The sequence below is a fragment of the Sebastes fasciatus genome, chromosome 9, assembly GCF_043250625.1.
Source record: "Sebastes fasciatus isolate fSebFas1 chromosome 9, fSebFas1.pri, whole genome shotgun sequence".
NCBI classification, from domain to species: domain Eukaryota; kingdom Metazoa; phylum Chordata; class Actinopteri; order Perciformes; family Sebastidae; genus Sebastes; species Sebastes fasciatus.
In genome coordinates, this window is record NC_133803.1 from 10,348,897 (window position 1) to 10,369,169 (window position 20,273).

The 20,273-nt window shown below is 39.8% G+C and overlaps 3 protein-coding genes across 3 annotated transcripts; all 3 read right to left on the minus strand.

Moving 5' to 3' along the window:
- Positions 1-38: 38 nt before the first annotated feature.
- On the minus strand, positions 39-4,906 carry tysnd1 (trypsin like peroxisomal matrix peptidase 1). The gene is made up of 4 exons (XM_074645966.1): positions 3,585-4,906; positions 1,115-1,245; positions 824-1,009; positions 39-626 (listed from the first exon to the last, which is right to left on the minus strand). Exons 1-4 carry the CDS (start codon positions 4,640-4,642, stop codon positions 424-426), a joined length of 1,578 nt encoding a protein of 525 aa, XP_074502067.1. The 5' UTR covers positions 4,643-4,906; the 3' UTR covers positions 39-423.
- A 195-nt stretch (positions 4,907-5,101) lies between these two features.
- On the minus strand, positions 5,102-13,251 carry sar1ab (secretion associated, Ras related GTPase 1Ab). The gene is made up of 7 exons (XM_074645967.1): positions 13,115-13,251; positions 11,994-12,064; positions 10,541-10,660; positions 10,371-10,436; positions 10,188-10,291; positions 9,976-10,107; positions 5,102-8,586 (listed from the first exon to the last, which is right to left on the minus strand). The coding sequence occupies exons 2-7, from the start codon at positions 12,049-12,051 to the stop codon at positions 8,470-8,472; spliced, it is 597 nt and encodes a 198-aa protein (XP_074502068.1). The 5' UTR covers positions 12,052-12,064; positions 13,115-13,251; the 3' UTR covers positions 5,102-8,469.
- A 1,089-nt stretch (positions 13,252-14,340) lies between these two features.
- On the minus strand, positions 14,341-19,633 carry ppa1b (inorganic pyrophosphatase 1b). Its single transcript, XM_074645968.1, has 11 exons — positions 19,462-19,633; positions 17,691-17,755; positions 17,222-17,275; positions 16,241-16,360; positions 16,017-16,103; positions 15,759-15,885; positions 15,535-15,662; positions 15,158-15,243; positions 14,955-15,030; positions 14,812-14,851; positions 14,341-14,711 (listed from the first exon to the last, which is right to left on the minus strand). Exons 1-11 carry the CDS (start codon positions 19,520-19,522, stop codon positions 14,680-14,682), a joined length of 876 nt encoding a protein of 291 aa, XP_074502069.1. The 5' UTR covers positions 19,523-19,633; the 3' UTR covers positions 14,341-14,679.
- Positions 19,634-20,273: the final 640 nt, after the last annotated feature.

Below are 20,273 nucleotides of genomic sequence, written 5' to 3' on the forward strand. Positions count from 1 at the left end.
ATAATTGTGTACAGAAATATACCCAGCGTATACCGAAATGTCACCAGAATAAACTCTTTTTATTAATATAATTACATTACAGTACAATAAAAAAATCTCTGTAGGTATTAAAGTAAGTTGGCTGTTAACATTAAGTGGTCTTATTAATATTTCACAGGTGATGCATGATTCTGGGCGAGCGAATCAACATTAGAAATTAATGAGTCTTGTTTTAGTTGCATTTACTCCTTCAGATCTGTGACTTTGTGCCCGTCTTTGTAACAAATTGAGATATGAAACATTAAGTTATATATTTGAAAAAAACAGTTTTGTTTTAAAAAATTAAACATAATATCAATTTGATTACCTAATATGATTTTGCATATAATCCATATTGATTTAACCATCTAATCTTTTTCTCTAGTATATCTCAAGGTGCATCAGTTATAGTTTGCTTTGTGCACCCTTTAGCCTCCACACTGTGCTGACTCCTGTTTCTGTGGTATCCAACACTTTGAACACATTAACATCCCTTGTCTGCTCAAAGTGCTGCAACGATCTCTGAAAAACAGTCACTGGGATGCTAAAGTTGAGGTGCGGGTAGGTCACTTTGGCAGCCAAGTCCCTCGTGTTGCTGGCCACGATGCCTGCAAAACAGCAAATAATCCTTATACTCTTAAAAACTGCAAATACAGCAGAATACTGCAGAAGGAGCAATCTGGTGTGTATATCTGCAATCTCTCTACACATGTGCTGCGTTGTTACAGTGAAGTATTCTGTGGTCATCATCTGCCCCCCTCTGATCAAAAAGAGTACATGATTTTGTAGCTTCAGGGTTTCTTACCCAGCAGCTCCCCTGAGTGAGTCCGCACCACAGCGCCTCCGCTGGTCCCTGCTTGTACTGCACAAGTGGTCTGAAGCATGACGGGCTGGTCATTCAAGCTGATGGTTTTGGAGAGGACGCCACAGGTCAGGGACGGACCACACCTCCGACCCAAGCCACCATATCCCACCACGACTACAGATTCACCTGCAGGCAGAGAAACCGAGCTGAATATCAATCTTATAAGGGTTTTATTAGGGTGAAGAAACAGATGTTTTACTCTGTTTCCACTGAGCAAGACTGAAATCAAACCTGGATTGTAACTCTGAGCCATTCGAGGGACCACGGCCTCTGTGGCGGAGTCTCTCAGCTGCACCAACGCCAAATCATAGGGCGAAGAGGCTTTAGTGGAAAACAGCACATCACCCACAACATCACGGACTCTGTGAAAGGGAAATCGACAAAAAAACAAAACAGCACACATTACATATTCTGTATTGTTTGTGCCAAATCATTACACACTGTGATCAGAAACATTACAGATTGTTAAAAGACACTGAACTCACACAGATGTTTTGCAGTTGGAAGTAGTTACTGGTTTGGTAATTAACTAGGGATGTACCGATACCAATACTGGATCGGTATTTTGGGTCGATACTGACTCAAATAGCTGCATCAGATATCGGTGACAATAAGGGCTGATCTATTCATTCTATGTTTATATACTATATACATTATAAACTGGAATTTTAATTCCTTTTTAAGTTTTGACCAATTTCTTGCTGCATTAAAAATGTATATCTATGTATTTATTTGTTACATTTTGTTTTTACAAAGTTAGGAGAGCAATGTTTAAGTCAAGCCTGATGTTGCCTTACACATAAAAGAATGATCCCAGTCACTTCTACACAGTGACACATACAGCTTATTAATTAAACACTAGTATCGGATCTGATACGCAAAGCCCAGGTATTAATATCGGGACTGAAAAAGTCGGATCGGTGCATCCCTGATGATTAACACATGCAAAAGTCCATGCGTAATGGTAAAGGTGTAAAAAGCATATATTCTACAGATCACATAATAACAAATATATAACCACATATTTTGGTTAGAGACATGAATGAATTTAACTGTGACACTTTCTGATGTGGTGATGTTAATAAAATAAAATAAATCTGATGTGACCGGGCCCGTTAGTCTTAACAGAAGAAATTGAGGGAGATGTCAATCAAACACGGTAGAACTACACATACACACAGTCCTGAGAAGAGGTCCAATCAGGTAATAGAAGTGACAACACCTGTGTGGGTGAATCAAGGTTGTGAAGGGCCTTTAAAGCCTCTGAACACCCACACAGGTGTTTTCAGTTAATCTGGTTGATTAGAGCTCTTCTCAGGACTGCTTGGGTGTGTACAGACTATTATTTTATTGACATTTTCCTCCTCTTGTTAACTTTGTTGCACCTTTATCATTCTTATTGGTAGATGAAGATACGTGACCTCATAAATTCCCATCAAATCTCTGGCCCACTTTCAACCTCAATGTTCAATGTTCCTTGAGGCTGAGGGTTGTGCAATAGCGTCATGATGTTCTTCTTATTCTTATCTTTTATTTATTCTCTTTTTAGATAGTTCTTATGCAATATGAATATGTGCAATATATGTTGTTTGAGGTTTAGATTGTTTGTGTTTCTCTGTTTACGTGTGGATTGTTGTTTGTTTCTATTTATTGATGCTGCTATGGAGGCAGCTGATGGTGTGCAGCACTGAGTCCAAAACAAATTTCCCCAAGGGGACAATAAAGTGTATCGTATCGTATCGTATCGTATCGTATCGTATCGTATCGTATCGTATCGTATCGTATCGTATCGTATCGTATCGTATCGTATCGTATCGTATCGTATCGTATCGTATCGTATCGTATCGTATCGTAAGCAGAGGTCTAATCAGCCAGAATAACTGAAAACACCCGTGTGGGTGTTCAGAGGCTTTTAAATGAAAGGAGTTACCAGTTCCACTGTTTTTACTATCAACTCTTGCTCACACCAGTCAAATAAACTTTCCTCAGTGATCTTTAGGTTGGTAGTGCCCAGTGGTGTAGCACAAAATTACAGCTAAACAGCAAATGTAAATGAAACCTGTTACTTGTGATTAAATGTTTTATTGAGAACATTTCTTTTGTATGTATTTCATTGTTTTTATTGGATTGTTTTTCCACTGTTTGGTTAGTTTTTTCTGCACATTTTGTATACTTCTTGTTGTTGTTTAACTTTTGTTGTATTTTTTAAATGATGTTAGTTTAGATCTTTGTCCCTTTTTTTTGTTATAGTTTTTTTCTCCTGGGGTTGGGGGGAGGTCCTTTGTATAAGCCTGTGGCTTCTTGACCTCTCCTGACACATTTCTTGTTTGTATTTTTCATTGACTGGATTTTGTGCAGTTTTATATATGTGCAAATAAATAAATAAATAAACTACTGTCTGGATTATTGTGACTTTGAAAAGAAGTGCCATTGTTGAGTTTTGCTGGAGCTTCAAGAACCACAAATGCACTTAAGTGTGTATGTGTATGTGGTTTGAGTTTAAAAACACAGGTGTGATTAATAACATTAATGATAGCTGTATTCCATCCCCTGGTACATGTGTATGGTGGCATACCAGCATTGAACCTGAGCCATCGTTAATGTTATGAGTTGCACCTGTGCATCAAACCCCTTCCTGTTTCAGAGAAGGATGTGTTTGGGAGCTCCTGACAGCCCACACTTAAAGGGGTTAAGATGTCACCTGTCCCCGTGATGGAACTTCAGGGTGACTGTGGACTTCCCGTTGACAACGTGGCGGCAGGTCACAACCAGCCGAGAGGTGACGACGACCCCCGAGCCCCAGAACTGTCCACTGTCCACAAAGCACACAGTGGGGCGTTTAACAGCGTTTGACTCGTGGGCTGCTGCGGTGGACATGAGGAGGCCTGCCTCTCCCGGATGGAGCCAGACATCTCGGAGTGGATCTTGACCTCTCGTGCATCTGATGATGCTCCTGAAGATCAGGTGGACGGAGCAGACCAGGGTGAGGCCTATCCACTCGTTCGCCTTCCAACCAAACGGCGACACGATCAGTCCGAGGAGACGCACGTCGTCTGCGCCTTTCGCCGCAAACAACCCTCCGCCCTCTGTGCCTGGCAAGCACCGGGCGTCTGTGAGGATGACAGCGTTGTCCTCTCCAGTGAGGTTGCTGATGATGCCCCTGCTGAGGGTGCTGATGAAGAGGTCCAAGCAGAGGGAGCCAAAGGGTGAGCCACACGCAACCACCGGGCAGCCTTTCTGGATGGATGAGCTGCTCTGCCAGGGGATGATAGTCCCTGCATTTGTGCTGCTGCTGTCTGCCACCACCACGCTCGCTTTGAGTACAGCGAACCAACTGAGGAACTGGGCATCTCTCATCAGCTCCTCATCCTCGTCACCATGGAAACGCCACTGGTCAGCCTCCGGGAAGACAGCCAGGAGAGCCTGGCTGAACTCCTGGCAGTTCACCAGCATCAACAACTCGGCTGAAACTTCACGTTGAGGTGTGTTGTTTGACTGTGCAGACTGGGTTGAGTCAGTAGAGAAGACGAGGCTGATTTTGAGTGTTTCACTGAAGCTGTGCGGTGACAGGAGGCGGTGCTCTGCGGAGGAGAGAGGCTGTTTACCGGTGGTGTAACGGGAGAACGGGACGCCGGTGCAGATCACGGTCCCGGTCTGAGGATGCACGATGACTCCGCTGCAGCTCACTGCTTTCTTTGCCGAAGAAGCCTCAAACACCTTGACTACACAGCAACACTTCTCCACGTCCTTCACCTGCATGATGTCAGCTGCAGGTGAACTTTAAACCTTATAGTCGAGTTTAGCAACTTGAAGATGGAAAACTGTTGAAAAGCAGCACAGAAACCGGTGGCGAGACAAGAAAACACACCTCCATACTGACCAGGTAGGTTACGGCTCGCTGACACCGAGTTTAAACCAGAGTTATATCTGCTAGAAGTCTCCACGGTGGTGTTTAATAACGTGGACTCTGTCCTCTAGCTTCCTGGTTGAATCTCATTGGTCTACAAGAAAAACCCGACATCTATCGAGTGATGTGATTGGTCAGAAATGTGAATACAAACAGCTCTGAACCAATCAGAAACAGGGAGGCGGGACATATGAGTCTGCATTCTGACACTGAAAATACAATGTTTGTACAATGTTTAGGTATCATTTGATAAAATGATGATCTGAAAGGGATCCTAAATCACCTTTAATTAACTGCACTGCACTGCACTGTAATATATTAATTCTTTTTTAAAATATATTATGAGAGCTACAAGTTCTTTTAACACTGTTATGAAGCATATATACTGTATATTTGTATTGTGGTGGGTATTGTTCCTATGCAGAGGGTAGTTTAGTTTATTTATTGACTACACTGAGGGCGTTTTACGTTTTAATAATTTATTTATTTATTTATTGTGTTGAGTTGAATGTGCTACTTATTTTGTACTGTAATTACCTTGTGCCTTTTCTACCTTTTTTCTTTTCTTAAAGCTGACTCGGTGTAAACTGCTCAGAATTCCAATGAACTTATAAGTGCAAACGGCAACAAAAAAAACTCTTGAATCTTGCAATATGCAAAGCTATACATTTTAATAGCAAAAAGTGGAAATGTTGCGTGTTAACAGTTTTTTATTTTTTTTTATTTTTAAGAAAGCAGTGAAATGTATAAACCGAAATGGAGCAGTCCAGTATATTTACCAAAAATTACTTATTTCCTGATTCATGTGATGAATGTTAAATATACTGGAAAAAAGGATACATAAAGGTATATTTGGAAAACAATCCCCATATTGTCGTTTAAATGTGTAATAATTTCTTAGCGGTACATTTTGACTATTAATATTAATACATTTTAACTATTAAGATTAATATTTCATTTGTAAATTATTTTTATAATTCTTTTTATTGCCCAGTAAAATGTCAGATAATGAATTACTTTGTAATTCAGTCCATTTATTCATAGATTAAGTCAAGTCAAGTCAAAACAATTTTATTTGTATAGCCCAAAATCACAAATCAACCTCAGGGGGCTTTATAATCTGTACAGGATACGACACCCTCTGTCCTTTACAGTACCTCCCCAACAAAAGAAAACTTTAACAGGGAAAAAGTAAAAAATGGAGGAAACCTCAGGAAGAGTAGGAGGAATCCCCCTTCCAGGATGGACAGACGTGCAATAGATGTCGTGTGTACAGAGTAACAACATAATGAAAATACAACATAGACAATCCATATGACAAAAAATAATACATGTAAGGGGAACATATGTGAGAAGGTGGATCCAGGAAAATGTCAAGCAGCTTCCCGGCGCCGCCAAACAGATAGAACCAGAGCAACAAGACCTCCTCTCCATGCCAAACGGATAGAGCCAGAGCAACATGACCTCCTCTCCATGCCAGATAGATAGAGCCAGAGCAACACAACCTCCTCTCCACGCCAAACGGATAGATCCAGAGCAACACAACCTCCTCTCCACGCCAGATAGAGCCAGAGCAACACAACCTCCTCTCCACGCCAGATAGAGCCAGAGCAACACGACCTCCTCTCCACGCCAAACGGATAGATCCAAAGCAACACAACCTCCTCTCCACGCCAGATAGAGCCAGAGCAACACAACCTCCTCTCCACGCCAGATAGATAGAGCCAGAGCAACACGACCTCCTCTCCACGCCAGATAGATAGATCCAAAGCAACACAACCTCCTCTCCACGCCAGATAGAGCCAGAGCAACACAACCTCCTCTCCACGCCAGATAGAGCCAGAGCAACACAACCTCCTCTCCACGCCAAACGGATAGATCCAAAGCAACACAACCTCCTCTCCACGCCAGATAGAGCCAGAGCAACACAACCTCCTCTCCACGCCAGATAGATGGAGCCAGAGCAACACGACCTCCTCTCCACGCCAGATAGATAGATCCAAAGCAACACAACCTCCTCTCCACACCAGATAGAGCCAGAGCAACACGACCTCCTCTCCATGCCAGATAGAGCCAGAGCAACACAACCTCCTCTCCACGCCAAACGGATAGATCCAAAGCAACACAACCTCCTCTCCACGCCAGATAGATAGAGCCAGAGCAACACAACCTCCTCTCCACGCCAAACGGATAGATCCAGAGCAACACAACCTCCTCTCCATGCCAAACGGATAGATCCAGAGCATAACAACCTCCTCTCCACGCCAGGTAGATAGAGCCAGAACAACACGACCTCCTATCCACACCAGAATTAATTAATTAAATTAATAAATCAATTTGTAAACAAATGTATTAATGGCTATTTTTATTGTTCAATTAGTTATTAAATGCTTTATTACTATTTACGTAGTCCTCCATATTTAATTTGTATTATATTTGTAATAACATTATCCTAAAAAAAGTTTGACCTTATCCATTGATAATAATTATACGCTGTAGTAATAATAGTATTGTTTAATGATGTTTGCAATTGGTTGTATCAAACATTTTCGTATTAAATAATTTAATTAAAAAAATAGTCAGACAAGAAAGATTTAAAGGATTGTCAAAAATATTTATTATGCTCAAACTTCACACGTTTTAATAACAATATGACCTACCTTTTGTAACAGATACATTACTTCAGAGCTTGATGTAACATAAGGCAAGCCAAATTTTTATTTCAAAATATAAATAAGAGCTTATATACAAAATAATGTGTAGTATTGCACTAAGAGGTAATTTCATGCATATCTTTTTGCATGCCCTATTTTTAAGCACCACCAAAGTACTCTCATAATATCACTGCCCGTTGTGAGCAGCCACTAATCACAAAGTACTCAAGTTGTTTCACAGCAGTTAACCATCATGAAAACAGGTAATTTGGCATCCAAGTATGAGTTTGTTACACCACCTGGCTGTGCTGATGCAGTTATTTGACACGGCAAAATGTCAGTTAATGCACTTGTGGTCACATTCATACAATTGGCCTGTAGTGGTAAACCCTTCAATGATTAAAGAAAAACATACAATCAGTGGATTTGTCAGTATCCTTGGTGATAGCAGGCTACTGTATTTTCTTATTAACAAATATGGCACCAAACCTCTGCAGCACTTTCCAGGAAAACTATTCTGTTCTTTGACAATATATTTTATGGTACTTCAAAATTCCCATTAGTTTGAAAGAAGTAGGGTAATATAAAGATATAATGATTATAATATTCATCCTCAATCAAGGAAGAGCAACCCCGAGCACAAAATGTTAACCAAATTGACCTTCACTGTAAGTCTACACCAGCAGCTAAAAATAAACCTGGGTCAGAAAACTGGTTCACAGCGATGACAGGTTCTATATGGCGGACAGAGTTCTCTACAGGCTTTAAGTAAAGGTGGAAACCATGGAGATTATTCTCCACACTCAATCTGAACAATACAGACTGATGATTCATAACTTAGTCTTTGACTCGCTGTGGTAGGATTGATATAACATACTGATGAAGAATACAGAACACAAAACACTACTTGTAACACATTTCCTACTCGCACAGTCAAAGTCCTAAATATTTAATAAAATGTCTCTTTGCGGCAGGTAGTTTTGTGTGGAACAATAAGGTAAACAAGGTTATTAAAAGAACGTGAATCAGTCAATATACTGGGAGAGCCAGCGGAAACCGTCTCCGTATCCTTGCCTCTTCAGCACGCTACACATGAAAACTTCCATTGGCCTCAAATTCAGCTCCTTCAGCGACACTTTGCCCTGAAAAGAAACAAAAACACACACAGATTTTAAAGGTACAGTGTGTAGGATTTGGTGACATCTTTTGGTGTGGTTGCAGATTGCAACCAACCGAATACCCCTCCTGCTCACTCCTCCTTTTCCAAGACTGCGGTAACGTGAGCCGTTAGGTGCAAAACCGCGTTAACGCTGTTCGGCTCGCTCAGAGGCCATCCTTAACATAATAACACTACTTTGGGAGCAACGGAAGTCAGACGGCGGCTGGCAGTAACACAGTTTTGCACTCTGCGGCTCACGTTACCGCAGTTTCTCAAGCATGTTGGACAACTACTTTGGCCTTCAGGTAACGTAAAAACGTGAAAGTCTCTCTCTAGAGCCAGTGTTTGGTTTGTCCATTCCGGGCTACTGTAGAAACATGGTGGAGCAACATGGTGGACTCCATGAAGAGGACCCGCTCCTTATGCAGATATGAAGGACTCGTTCTAAACTAACGAAAACACAACGATTCTGTTTCAGGAGATTATACACTAGGGCTGTCTCGACAGTCCCAAACAGCGATATCTGTCTGAGAATAACTAATAATAATTCATGTTGAATATGAATAATGAATAATGTTGTGGGATTATTCCTTATTTCATGGACTATTTTGGGATTTATACTTTATTATTAATATTACATACTTATATATAAAAAATGAAAACATTTTCAAAAACAAAGCATTCGTATAGTGATTTGGAGGTTGAATACCATGGCAACAGTCGAAGCTTTGAAGCATTTGGCTCATCCCTATTATACACTAATGAAAACATAGTTATGAATATTATATACCATTTCTGCTAAAAGATCCCCCGAAATGTTACACACTGTTACTCTAAATCACAACCTAAACATTTCAATATCTTTTACCATGGACATTGAACGTGTACGATCAATATCTTAAACCTGTAACTTTCTGCATGTTGTACGACAGAGAGGGTGGCGTGTGGTGTGATATTTGTAGAGCTGTGATCTGACTTAATGACACAAATCATTCCAAATGGTTCACTATCTATTGCCCCCCCGCTGTCACCGTGTTTAACGAGACCAGTGGTGATCTAAGCACATTCACGCCTAACCTTGGCAATTCAAATTTGTATTCGAGTTTTCAACTATCTCAGAGCAGCAGTGCAATAAAACTTTTGTTCTGCGCTGAAAGGAAGGTAGGTCTGGCCTTGTGAGATTTGTGAAGCTCGCTGTTGTTGTTATTCAGTGAAAATGTCCTTGAACGACCAGACGGCATGGATTTACTATTTATTGAAGTCATAAAGCAGAGTAAGGAGTAACTACAGCAAATATGTCGTTATAGTGTTTCTACTACTTTCCACCACACAGGTTCCATTCGCATCATTTAATCCCACGTGTGTTCATTACCTTTCCTGTTGTCTGTCCATGAAGACCAAAGACTCCTCTGAGCCCATCCTCACTGATGGCCTCCGGACGGTCGATCTTATTCCCCAGGATCAGAACCGGGACGTTCGAGATGGTTTCATCCGTCAACAGAGCCTGCAGACAGAAAGTGTCAAATATACACCAAAGAGTTTCTGTGTGTCGATATACAGATGAGATCAATATAATTAACTTACATCCAGTTCAACTTTAGCCTCTGCTAGTCGCTCATGATCCGCACAATCCACCATGTAGACGATACCGTTTATGGCTGGGAGGTAGTTCTTCCAAATCCTTCGTGCTGTGAGAGCAACACAGTTTCAGCATTCATGTAACACACAGCTGCCAGCGAATCAAACAGCATTTTCTCTTATTCCCACCTTGTGTGTGACCTCCAAGGTCAAACGTCGTAAAGGTCATCCCAGCTATGGTCAGCTCCTCAGATGCTGAGGACAGAGGGGAGGGGAAGCACTGACTTTAGATAAAGCGATGAGGCAAGAAATACGTGAGTGACGGCAGAACAGACAACATGTCAAATCGCTGGATGTACTTGGATGTAGCGTTGGCACGTGCTGTCCTAGCCTGTCATCCCTGAGCATGTGCAGGAGCGTTGTTTTTCCGGCATTGTCTAGTCCGAGGAACACTAGCTTGCCGCTCTTCTTGTACAACCCTGAGGATAAAAGGAAAACAATTAATATGAATTTAATATAACCTCACTATAAATGTGTTTTTTGTTTTTATCTCTGCATTGAAGAGGACAGGGAGGCCCCACAGTCATAAACAACAAGGTATTTTTTCTTTCTTTTTTGTCTTATTCAGGAGTGCCATTGAAGTTCTAATAAATCTGTGTTATTACACATTTATGGCATCTTGTTTTTAGAAACATAGGCTAGATCAGTAGTTCCCAACCGTTTTCCTTGAGGGACCCCTTGGTATCATTGAGTAAACTGAAGACCCCCGACTAAGTGACGTATTTTATGGATATTTTATATTATATTCAATACATAACAATAACAGTACAAAACAACTGATAAACTACAATTAACCCAAATAGTGAACAAAATAACTGCAGGAAGTTAGTGTAAAATGAGTGATTCGGATGAATTTTGAGCAGATCCTGTAAATATTGCATCAGAGATGAGTTCTCCTGGAACTTTTAATACAATTCTCTGGTTGTATTATGTTTTTTTAAACAACATACATACTTTATAGGCTTCTTTTTTTAACAAATTCAGTGTTTTCTTCTCCCTGACACTTAGCCATTGTTCTATTAGCTCTTAGGTCAACTGTATATATATTTTTTTTTAAAAAGCTGTCTTACACCCCTTAAAATCTTAAAAGCCTTGCGACCTCCCAGTGAAGCTTTGGTGACCCCTAGTGGGGTCAGGAACCCCAGGTTGGGAATCTAGGGGCTAGATAATACCAAAAACAAATCTGTATATGATATGAATATGGTATCAATATGAAAATCTGCACAGTTGTGAGGATTTGGGCTGAAATTAGTGAATGTACAATGTCAATAGAAATAGACTTCTAATGATTCAGAATAACATACCTTTACCAAGTGCACATTTGGAGTCTCCTAAATAGCTTTTCTCAGAGATCTACCTTGACCTATTCATTAAAATAACCTGCATAATTGTCATATTTTGTGCTATTTGTGCTAGGAATTTTGTCTGTAGCCCCATAGTTTCCCTGACCTCTACTGACAAATGGACAGACAGTTATGCAGACTGACAAAAAAATGAAAGGCCTACTGCTCTATTTCCGTCAAGCATATAATGTTTCTGACACTTTCACAAGAAACTTTGGGAAGTTTCCTTTCTGGCAAGACATTTTATTCATTCATAAAGTCAGTGGGGATTGTGTGCTTCGGCCATTTTAATTTGGGTCTGTCATTTCAGGTATTTTTTTGCTCCGAAATAGGCGTGGAGTGGAGGAGGGTGATGTCAAATAGCACAATGTGGTTAGGGCTGTTTGAGAAAAAATTAACAATACTCTACCTAATAGCTGCAAGACACTGCTGAAGCTCCTGTAGATCCAGTCAAATATAAAAGACATTTCTCTGGACTGCCTGTAATACAGATCAAAACAACTGACATTACTTATCATGGCGCATTAAAGAAGAACACAGCGGTGATTAGCACAAGTTGCTGTCAAGCCTTAACCAAGCCAACCTCTCCCATCATGAGTCAAGCATACATGAGTAAATTAAACAAATAAAAACACAGCGCATAAAGACAGAATAATGTTGCAAAAGGACAGGATCTAACACTGAAGCTCATTGTTAATCATTATTCCTGACCCCTGGATTACTCTGCTGGTATGTGTATAAGCTCTGTGTAATCACACACAAGCTTTAAAGCATGAAAGGAAAAGGAGGGCAAACTAAACAACAAACAGGCTTTAGATGATTTTTTAGATGCTAGTTTGTTCTGAGAGCTCTCTCACTAAGTCACACTGATCTTCCTCTGACTATTTTTATGACAAGTAGTGGCAAGGACACTTGATCTCGGCAGTCACCCCCTGCTTCCCTCTCACACACTCACACACACACACCTGTCACTCCATGTGAGACTTGATGTGCTTGTTGCAGTGTATGTTGAGGCCTTCAGTGACTAAGGCTTTGTTGATTACTTTAATGTTTCAGATGGGTCATTTGTAAACACCAAACTCCATTTATAAAGTATTGCATTTAGTCCCTAAATCTGTGGATTAAATATTATAACAGAAAAAGGCACCGTGTACTGAGTCAGCCCTCAAAAACAGGTTATTATGCAAATCTCCAACCAGTGTCCCATAACAAATATACATGATTTACACCATAACACACGACAGGCCACTAAACTCATGACTGAGCTCCTCAGACATGTTTGTTCCAGTGATTTCACGATTGCTGCCACAGTTCGGCTTTATCACGTGTAGCATGGTAGTAACGATATCAGCTGTCAGACAGGTAAACAATGATACATATAGTAAACAACAGGAGCTGCGCACAGAGGACTATAGCTAAACTAAAACCTTTATATCGTCAGGAAAGTGGTTCAACGAGCAGAAAACTACTCTTACAATGAAAGGTGCTAACTGGAACAATGTAAACTTAATATATGATTTGTTGTATTACCTTGATCTGCTGGATTAATAACCTGATCTGCTGGTCTTTGGTCTCTGTCCCGTCCACTGGCATGTAGCCTGAGAGTTTGACAGCTGGCCGGAAATACGTCACTGTATGGCTTATAAAGAGGGCGGGGCCAACACATGCCAGTCATGTTGCTCTCTTAAAAATGAACCATAAACTCTCACTCACTGTCTTTTACAGTTAAGACTTTTACTGCTGCATTTTTGGAATATTTAATATGTAATTTTTATACAATAGTAACACATGAAAATTCATTCTTTTTTTTTTTTTTATTGTGTTATAAAGTGATTTTTACGAAACAAGTGAATACATGTGTAGGGACATATATAAAAAGACCAAAATATATTATACAAAGACTAATAAAGTACAAAAACAAAACGAAACAAAGCAAAAACAACACAAGGGGATAAAAGCAGGTTGAAGAATGATTCAAGATTCAATATTCAAGATATGTATTGTCACGCCGGTTATACAGGTACAAACGTGTGAAATACTTTTTGCTGGGAAGCTCAATTAAAATAATAAGTTATATTACATTTACATTACATTTACATTACAATGTGAATTATTAGATAGACACATTATAATGTGTGTGTGTGTGTGATGTGGATAATGGGTGTGTTTGCCATTGAATGAGGCTAGATGGTCATATATGACATATATCTACTCAAACACATATACTGTACACATGCACACAATTTAAAGTTCTGTTAAAGATGTCGTAATATATTTTTTGAATTTAAGGACTGAAATATTAATTTCATTGTAAATGTCATGATCCTGTTGAGTAGATTTTGATTCACAAATTTTCTTAAACAATCCCCCATGTCTGTAACTACAAATCCAGAATTTATTTTGCCATTATACATCATTTTTTTTCTTCATAGGTCCATAGAAATTGTTAAAGAAAGCACAATGCGGTGCAAAAACCTGATAGTATACATTAATCACAAACATTAAGCCGAAAGGAATAACCTAAAATACTTGTGAAAACAGTGAAGTATACATGTAAACATATTACATTGCAAAAAGAAAAGTAATGGAGAGTACTGAACACTGGGTGGCAGCAGTATGACAATGAGAATAAAAAAAAATTCAACTTTATTTCCTCAAAACTCGCATACTAACAACTCTGCTCATTAAACTTGACACAGAAGTCCTCATCTTCTAATTTAGAATAAATTGTGCTGTGCAAAAAAACAAAATCACACTTTGATGATAATTTAACCAGAGCTTTATTAAAGCAGTTCAGAGTCTCATACATGATGACACGAGTATCTACAGACATTGTTTAAGACAGTACATTGTCAAAGAGAACTTTGTTAAATACGTGAAAATTCATTGGTCAAGACATGAGTACTTTTTTTGAATTTTGACTTTCTCTACAGTATTTAACCATTATTTCTTCATCTACAGGGAATAAGCCAGCCCAGACCCGACCAGCCACGTCCCATCCCGTCACCCCATTGGTTCCCATTGGTAAGACCATCTTCAAGTATTCCTATGAGAGATGAGCCTTTCAATCTGCTCCAATCCAACCCGCTCCCGGTTTACTTCTTCTCATAGTAGAACCATTTATCTACTGCAAATGAAAACATGAATGTCAATCTCACGTCAGATCAATCAAGTTCAGCAGAAATCCAATAATCATTATTTACAGGAATATTTATTTAAAAAGCTACCTGAAGAGGGGATAGGTTCTTCTTTTCCACAGGGACATGTCTAAAAATAGAGTGAAACATCAGTTATGAAATAATAATCAAAGAGGAATGAGGTCTGGTGTAGACAGATGTCGTTATTTTGCAAAAAGAAAAATCGTACTTACTTCACCAACAAAAGCTTTAGCCTCGTCCGCTGAACAGCAGTACGGGCTGTCACTTCCCGAGACACACGTGTTTTTGCTGTATTGCATGACAAGACATTCGTAGATTAGAAGCCATAAATGAATGATGATTTTCAGATCACATTTGTCCTAAAAGAAGCTGTATTTTTTTTTGCTGTGGTTAAATCAGTAAGAACAGTGTTTACCAGCTCAGTTCACCAGCATCGGTCTTTTGGGAAATGAGGGCTTTCCAGAAGTTGTGAGTGCTCTTGATTACTTCAATGGCAAAGTCCTGAAACACAAAAAAACAGTAAGTGCTTAGCTGAAAGTATTTTTTGTTACAGTTAACATTCATAGAAAAAAAAATCTGTACTTAATTAAATTTAAAATTCTAGTTCAAGTAAAGTTTGCACAAGTTTGACAACTGTGTTTCCTTGAAAGCGTAGTTTCTCACAGCTGAGAAAGCTAACTGTTTGAAAGGGAGCAAGCAACTCAGACAAAGCAGAAAAGTGCTTGAGATTAATCTAAAACCATCTGTCACAGTAAAAATGATGGCTAAATAAGGTGTGTTAGGTGCGGAGACCTTGTCTTTGAACTCGTCGTTGAAAGCAAACTGGTTCTCTGGTTTCCCGTCTGGCACTTTGTACCTCCTGAACCAGTCGACCGTGGACTCCAGGTAACCGGGTTTCAGTCGCTCGACGTCACCGATGTCTGAATAGAGAAGAGGACAAAACAAAATAAAGTTCAGTATGACTGACGCAGGACTGCTCAGAAACTCAGACAAGAGGGAAAAAAAGCAGTTCTTACTGTTGAAGTCCTTGGCTTCAGGGTCCTCCACATTGATTGCAATCACTTTCCAATCAGTCTCGCCCTCATCGATCATTGCCAGGATCCCGAGCACCTTCACTTTGATTACCTCCCCACGGGAACACACCTAGAGAGGACGTTTGCAGTAAATTTCCTGTTGTCATCAGCAGTATTATCCTTTTTCAATGAAATGACCTAATGAAAGATGACAAACATTTACGTAATTAAATGTTAAATCATCAACTAGTGTTGTTGTACCTTAGTGCCGATCTCGCAGACGTCAATGGGATCGTTGTCACCGCAGCAGCCGGTGTCTCTATCTTTGTGTGCGGGATCTTCCCATGTCTGAAACAACACAGAACAAAGCATGCCAGCTGAATTAAGTAAAACAACTGAACATTTTAAACGCTGCAGGACTGATCTTACACCATCACAGTTTTTTTCGGAAGGACACATTTGTATAAAAAAAAAAAAACACTAACCTGAGGAATGGCTCCGTAGTTCCATATGTAGCCCTTATGTGGGAAAACATTGGCAACAAATCGCAATTTGCCCTTCTTCACATCTTGCTTTACTGGGTTCATGGGGTCTTTTGTAGCGATCTGAAAATAAATTGTTTTGCTGTTACTTTTAAAGAAATGATTAGCTCTAGAAAAGACAAATTTCATTCATGTTAAAGTGCATTAGTGATGTCTTACTGCAACAGAGGAACTTCACATTTGAACTTGTAGTACTAGAACATGTTTACATGCTTTAATGTTCAAAAAACGCTTTACTTTTCTCATAGCGGCTGTGCTGCAGCACCTCTTTTCACCCTCTGTCTGAAACGCTCTGTTTGACCTCCTGCCCCTCCCTCCCGAAAGGCCCAGTCTGCTCTGATTGGTCAGCTGGCCCACTCTGTTGTGATTGGTCAACCGAAGCAAACTCTTTGGACTCCGCTCCAGCTCCGCTCTTGCTAGTTTTGTTTGAGGGTGTGCCAAACTAGCCGCTAGGCGGGTATTATGCAAATGTGTTACTTGATGACATCACTATGTTACAGAAGAAAAGGCAGGACTTCAAGCAAGACGTTTCAGGCAGTTCAGGAGCAGTGTTTCTGTGGGGCAGACTATATCCCTTTGGCGTGGACTTTGGGCTTTGTAACTCTGCAGACATTTTATATGCACAAAAAAACTATATAACACACTAAAAGAAAGAGAAAAAGCACAAACGTATAATAGGTCCCCTTTAAATAATGACAAGGCTAGAAATGGTAAATCTTGATGTTCAATGTTGTTTAACATTCAAATGAAGGATTACATGTTATTTTACGGTTTGAGACATTATATAAGCCATGGGTTAATGAAAACATTTAAAACGTATTGGATTAACAGATAAAATGTTTAATACATTGTGGTCAAACTAAAGCCAAAGCTGCTAAAATCTGATCCAAAAGTTGATGGTGGAAGATTATTTGACACTCGTACCTCCATCTTTGCATTTGTCCACCTTGGTACTTCAACAACCACGTGGAAGATGTTCTGTAAGAGACAAGAATCTGTCATAAGCATCTTTAAATTATTATGAAAACGACACAATTTGAAAACACATCAATTCTTATATAAATGTGCTACATTCTGGTTTTTACTTTCATTGCTTTGGTCATAACTTTTCCATTAATAAATCGGATTAATTGTTTCAGAGAGATGAAATAATGAATAATCTACTGCAATCACAAGAGATATTGACACAGCACTGAGAATAAAGAGTAAAGGTCATTGCCTTCACAAATGGACTACGACCTTGCTATTTATTTAAACCAGGTCAGTGTCTGTAATACTCTGGTCAACTACATCTTCATGGCAGCACTGCTTGTGGCAATTAACCAGTGGGTAGATTTAAAGCGTAATATATATGTGTCTATTTAATGGGGTAAAGGGTGACATGCTACCTTACCTGACTTTCATCAGCATACATTGGTATGTCATGGAACGGTGAGACGTACTTTCCCTCAGCATTTCCTGTAAAACAATCAGATTAAACCCTGTATGAACATGGATACATACAAGCTGCTCTTATCTGTCTCATATCAACTCCTGAACGTCATGCGCTAGGAAAATCACGTCATCATCATGTCTAGTGGATTAGCTAAGAGAGTACAGAGGTTTTCATTACTGCTTACTTTCACTTCTGGCTGAAGGTGTGTCAATGAGCTGCTTGATGAAAAAATACAGATTACGGTTGATGCATTTTTTGCCCGTATAGCATGGCCTATCCAAGACAATGCACCTGACATAACCAGCAGTGTCAGTTTAAAGTCTTATCATTCATGATGATGAAGACTAGTGACTTATTCTGACAGACCTGAGACTGGGTTTGTCTTTAATCCTCTGAGACCCGCGGGATCCGACTTGACTGTCTTTCAGAGGCTGTAGCAGGCTGAGTTTTAGAGCTTAGAGTGAAAGTACAAACATCATATGAAACTAGAAAACCTAATTTCAAAGGAATCTATTTGTACCAATCACGTCATACTAGTATGTCGGGAAGGAGGCTAAATAACCCTCCAAAGTTAGGCTAAATTTTGTCGAGGAAAAACCGTCATGGCCATTTTCAAAGGGGTCCCTTGACCTCTGACCTCAAGATATGTGAATGAAGATGGGTTCTATGGGTACCCACGAGTCTCCACTTTACAGACATGCCCACTTTATGATAATCACATGCAGTTTGGGGCAAAAAACATGCAGTTTTATGAATGCAGTATAAATGTGTTATTTCCACCTTTTCTAAAATGGTGTGTTTGAATATTTCTGCATACTGGGGTCCATAAACTGTCTTAGAATTACATAAATTGGGTTTCACTGTAAAGCTGAGACTCTTGTGGATCTAATGAGCCCAACTGTATTCATGTGTGATGATGTTAGTTCCCCATAGAAGCCATTTCATTGTAGTGAGACCATTTTTTTTTTTTTTAACCTCACTGTATAAAATGACCTGTGGTGACCTGTAGGATAATCACAGCCTCATGAAACTTTACAACCACAAACTAGAGACCTAGAGCATTCAGAGGATGGATGGCTTTCCTAGGTAGACTGACAATTAGGGGGATCTGAGCAGTTTCCAGAACATAAGGTTATAAGGTAGGCTACATATATTAATATATTGTTTAGATACTGTCCTATAAGTAAAGTGCAAATCTCTGGATCAGATGAAAAGTGTGTGCAAGCATTTCTAATAAATATGACAACAAATTATGAGGAAACTACAATAAATTATAAAGGATAATCAATAATCTGTCTGTGCAACTACAGTGAGCATTTAAGGGTTTACTAAGGCATTATTATTATCAGGGAGGGCGTTGTCTCACCAACTCCAACTCTTTATGATTATATGCTAGATGACGTGTTTAAGTACCTGGCGAGATTTCCCGAATTAACAAACTTCCACCTACAAAGTTCAACGTGACGTCATGTCAGAAACCAAATCACCGGGACCACCCCGGAGGTCGAAAACCGGCACAACTGGTTGGCTCAACTTCAGCTACGTGGCTCAAACCGAGCAGTTACCACTACTCAAACGAGTGGAGATTTGTGTAAGAACATACTATTATCACTATCGCAACTAAAAAAAGCAGCAATAAGTGAATAAGTGACACGTGGGAGGTCGCAGCTAGACCTGAAAGTAGCAAACAGTGACAAAGCTGTATCATCTCTACTCGGTTTGTACTCACTGAAGAACAGGCGGTAGCTCAGGGAGTTGGGTTTCCCCCTCTCCTCCACTGTGAAGCTCATGTCTAGGTTCAGGTTGGTGTTGCTGTCTAGTCTGCAGGCTGTGTGATGGATGAAGGATGGCGGCAGAAGGAAGCGTCTTCACTCGGTAGTCGGTGTAGAAAGAGAGAGGGCACCGCGCAGGCGCACTTTGCCATGTGATGCCTTCAGAGGCTATGGGAAATATGGACACCTAGCAGATGGAAGGAAAGATGTTTAAGATCCCATATTGTAAAAAGTGAGATTTTCATGTATTTTATATCATAAAGTAGGTTTAAGTGCTGTATGTGGAAAATTAGATTGCACAGTGAGAATGAATGAATGAATTAATTAATTAATTAATGAAATTCCACCTGAAAACCGTGTAATGGTCTAAAAATTGTATATTTGTGACATCACAAATGGACAGAAATCCTGACGGCTTGTTTCAAAAGCTCAGTTTCTGAATAAGGGCTGTGTGTCTTTCTCCGTATTACTTAGCGTTTTGATACTTTCACAGTATTTATATAGAATTTAAACCTGCTTTATAATGTCTCTCAGTACTGTAGAGCTCCTTCAGCGACCCAAAGTGTGTGAAGGAGCGCTATCGCAGGTCCTTCCTTCCTGCAGCTGTCAGACTCCACAACCAGCACTGCTCCCAGTTGACCACATACACTTACACACCAAAAACTGACAATTACCTGATATTTTCAGGTTTTCATTATTTTCATTCATTCATTCTCACTGTGCAATATCATTTTCCACTCGTGCAATTTTGTTAATAGTCTGTTTATTG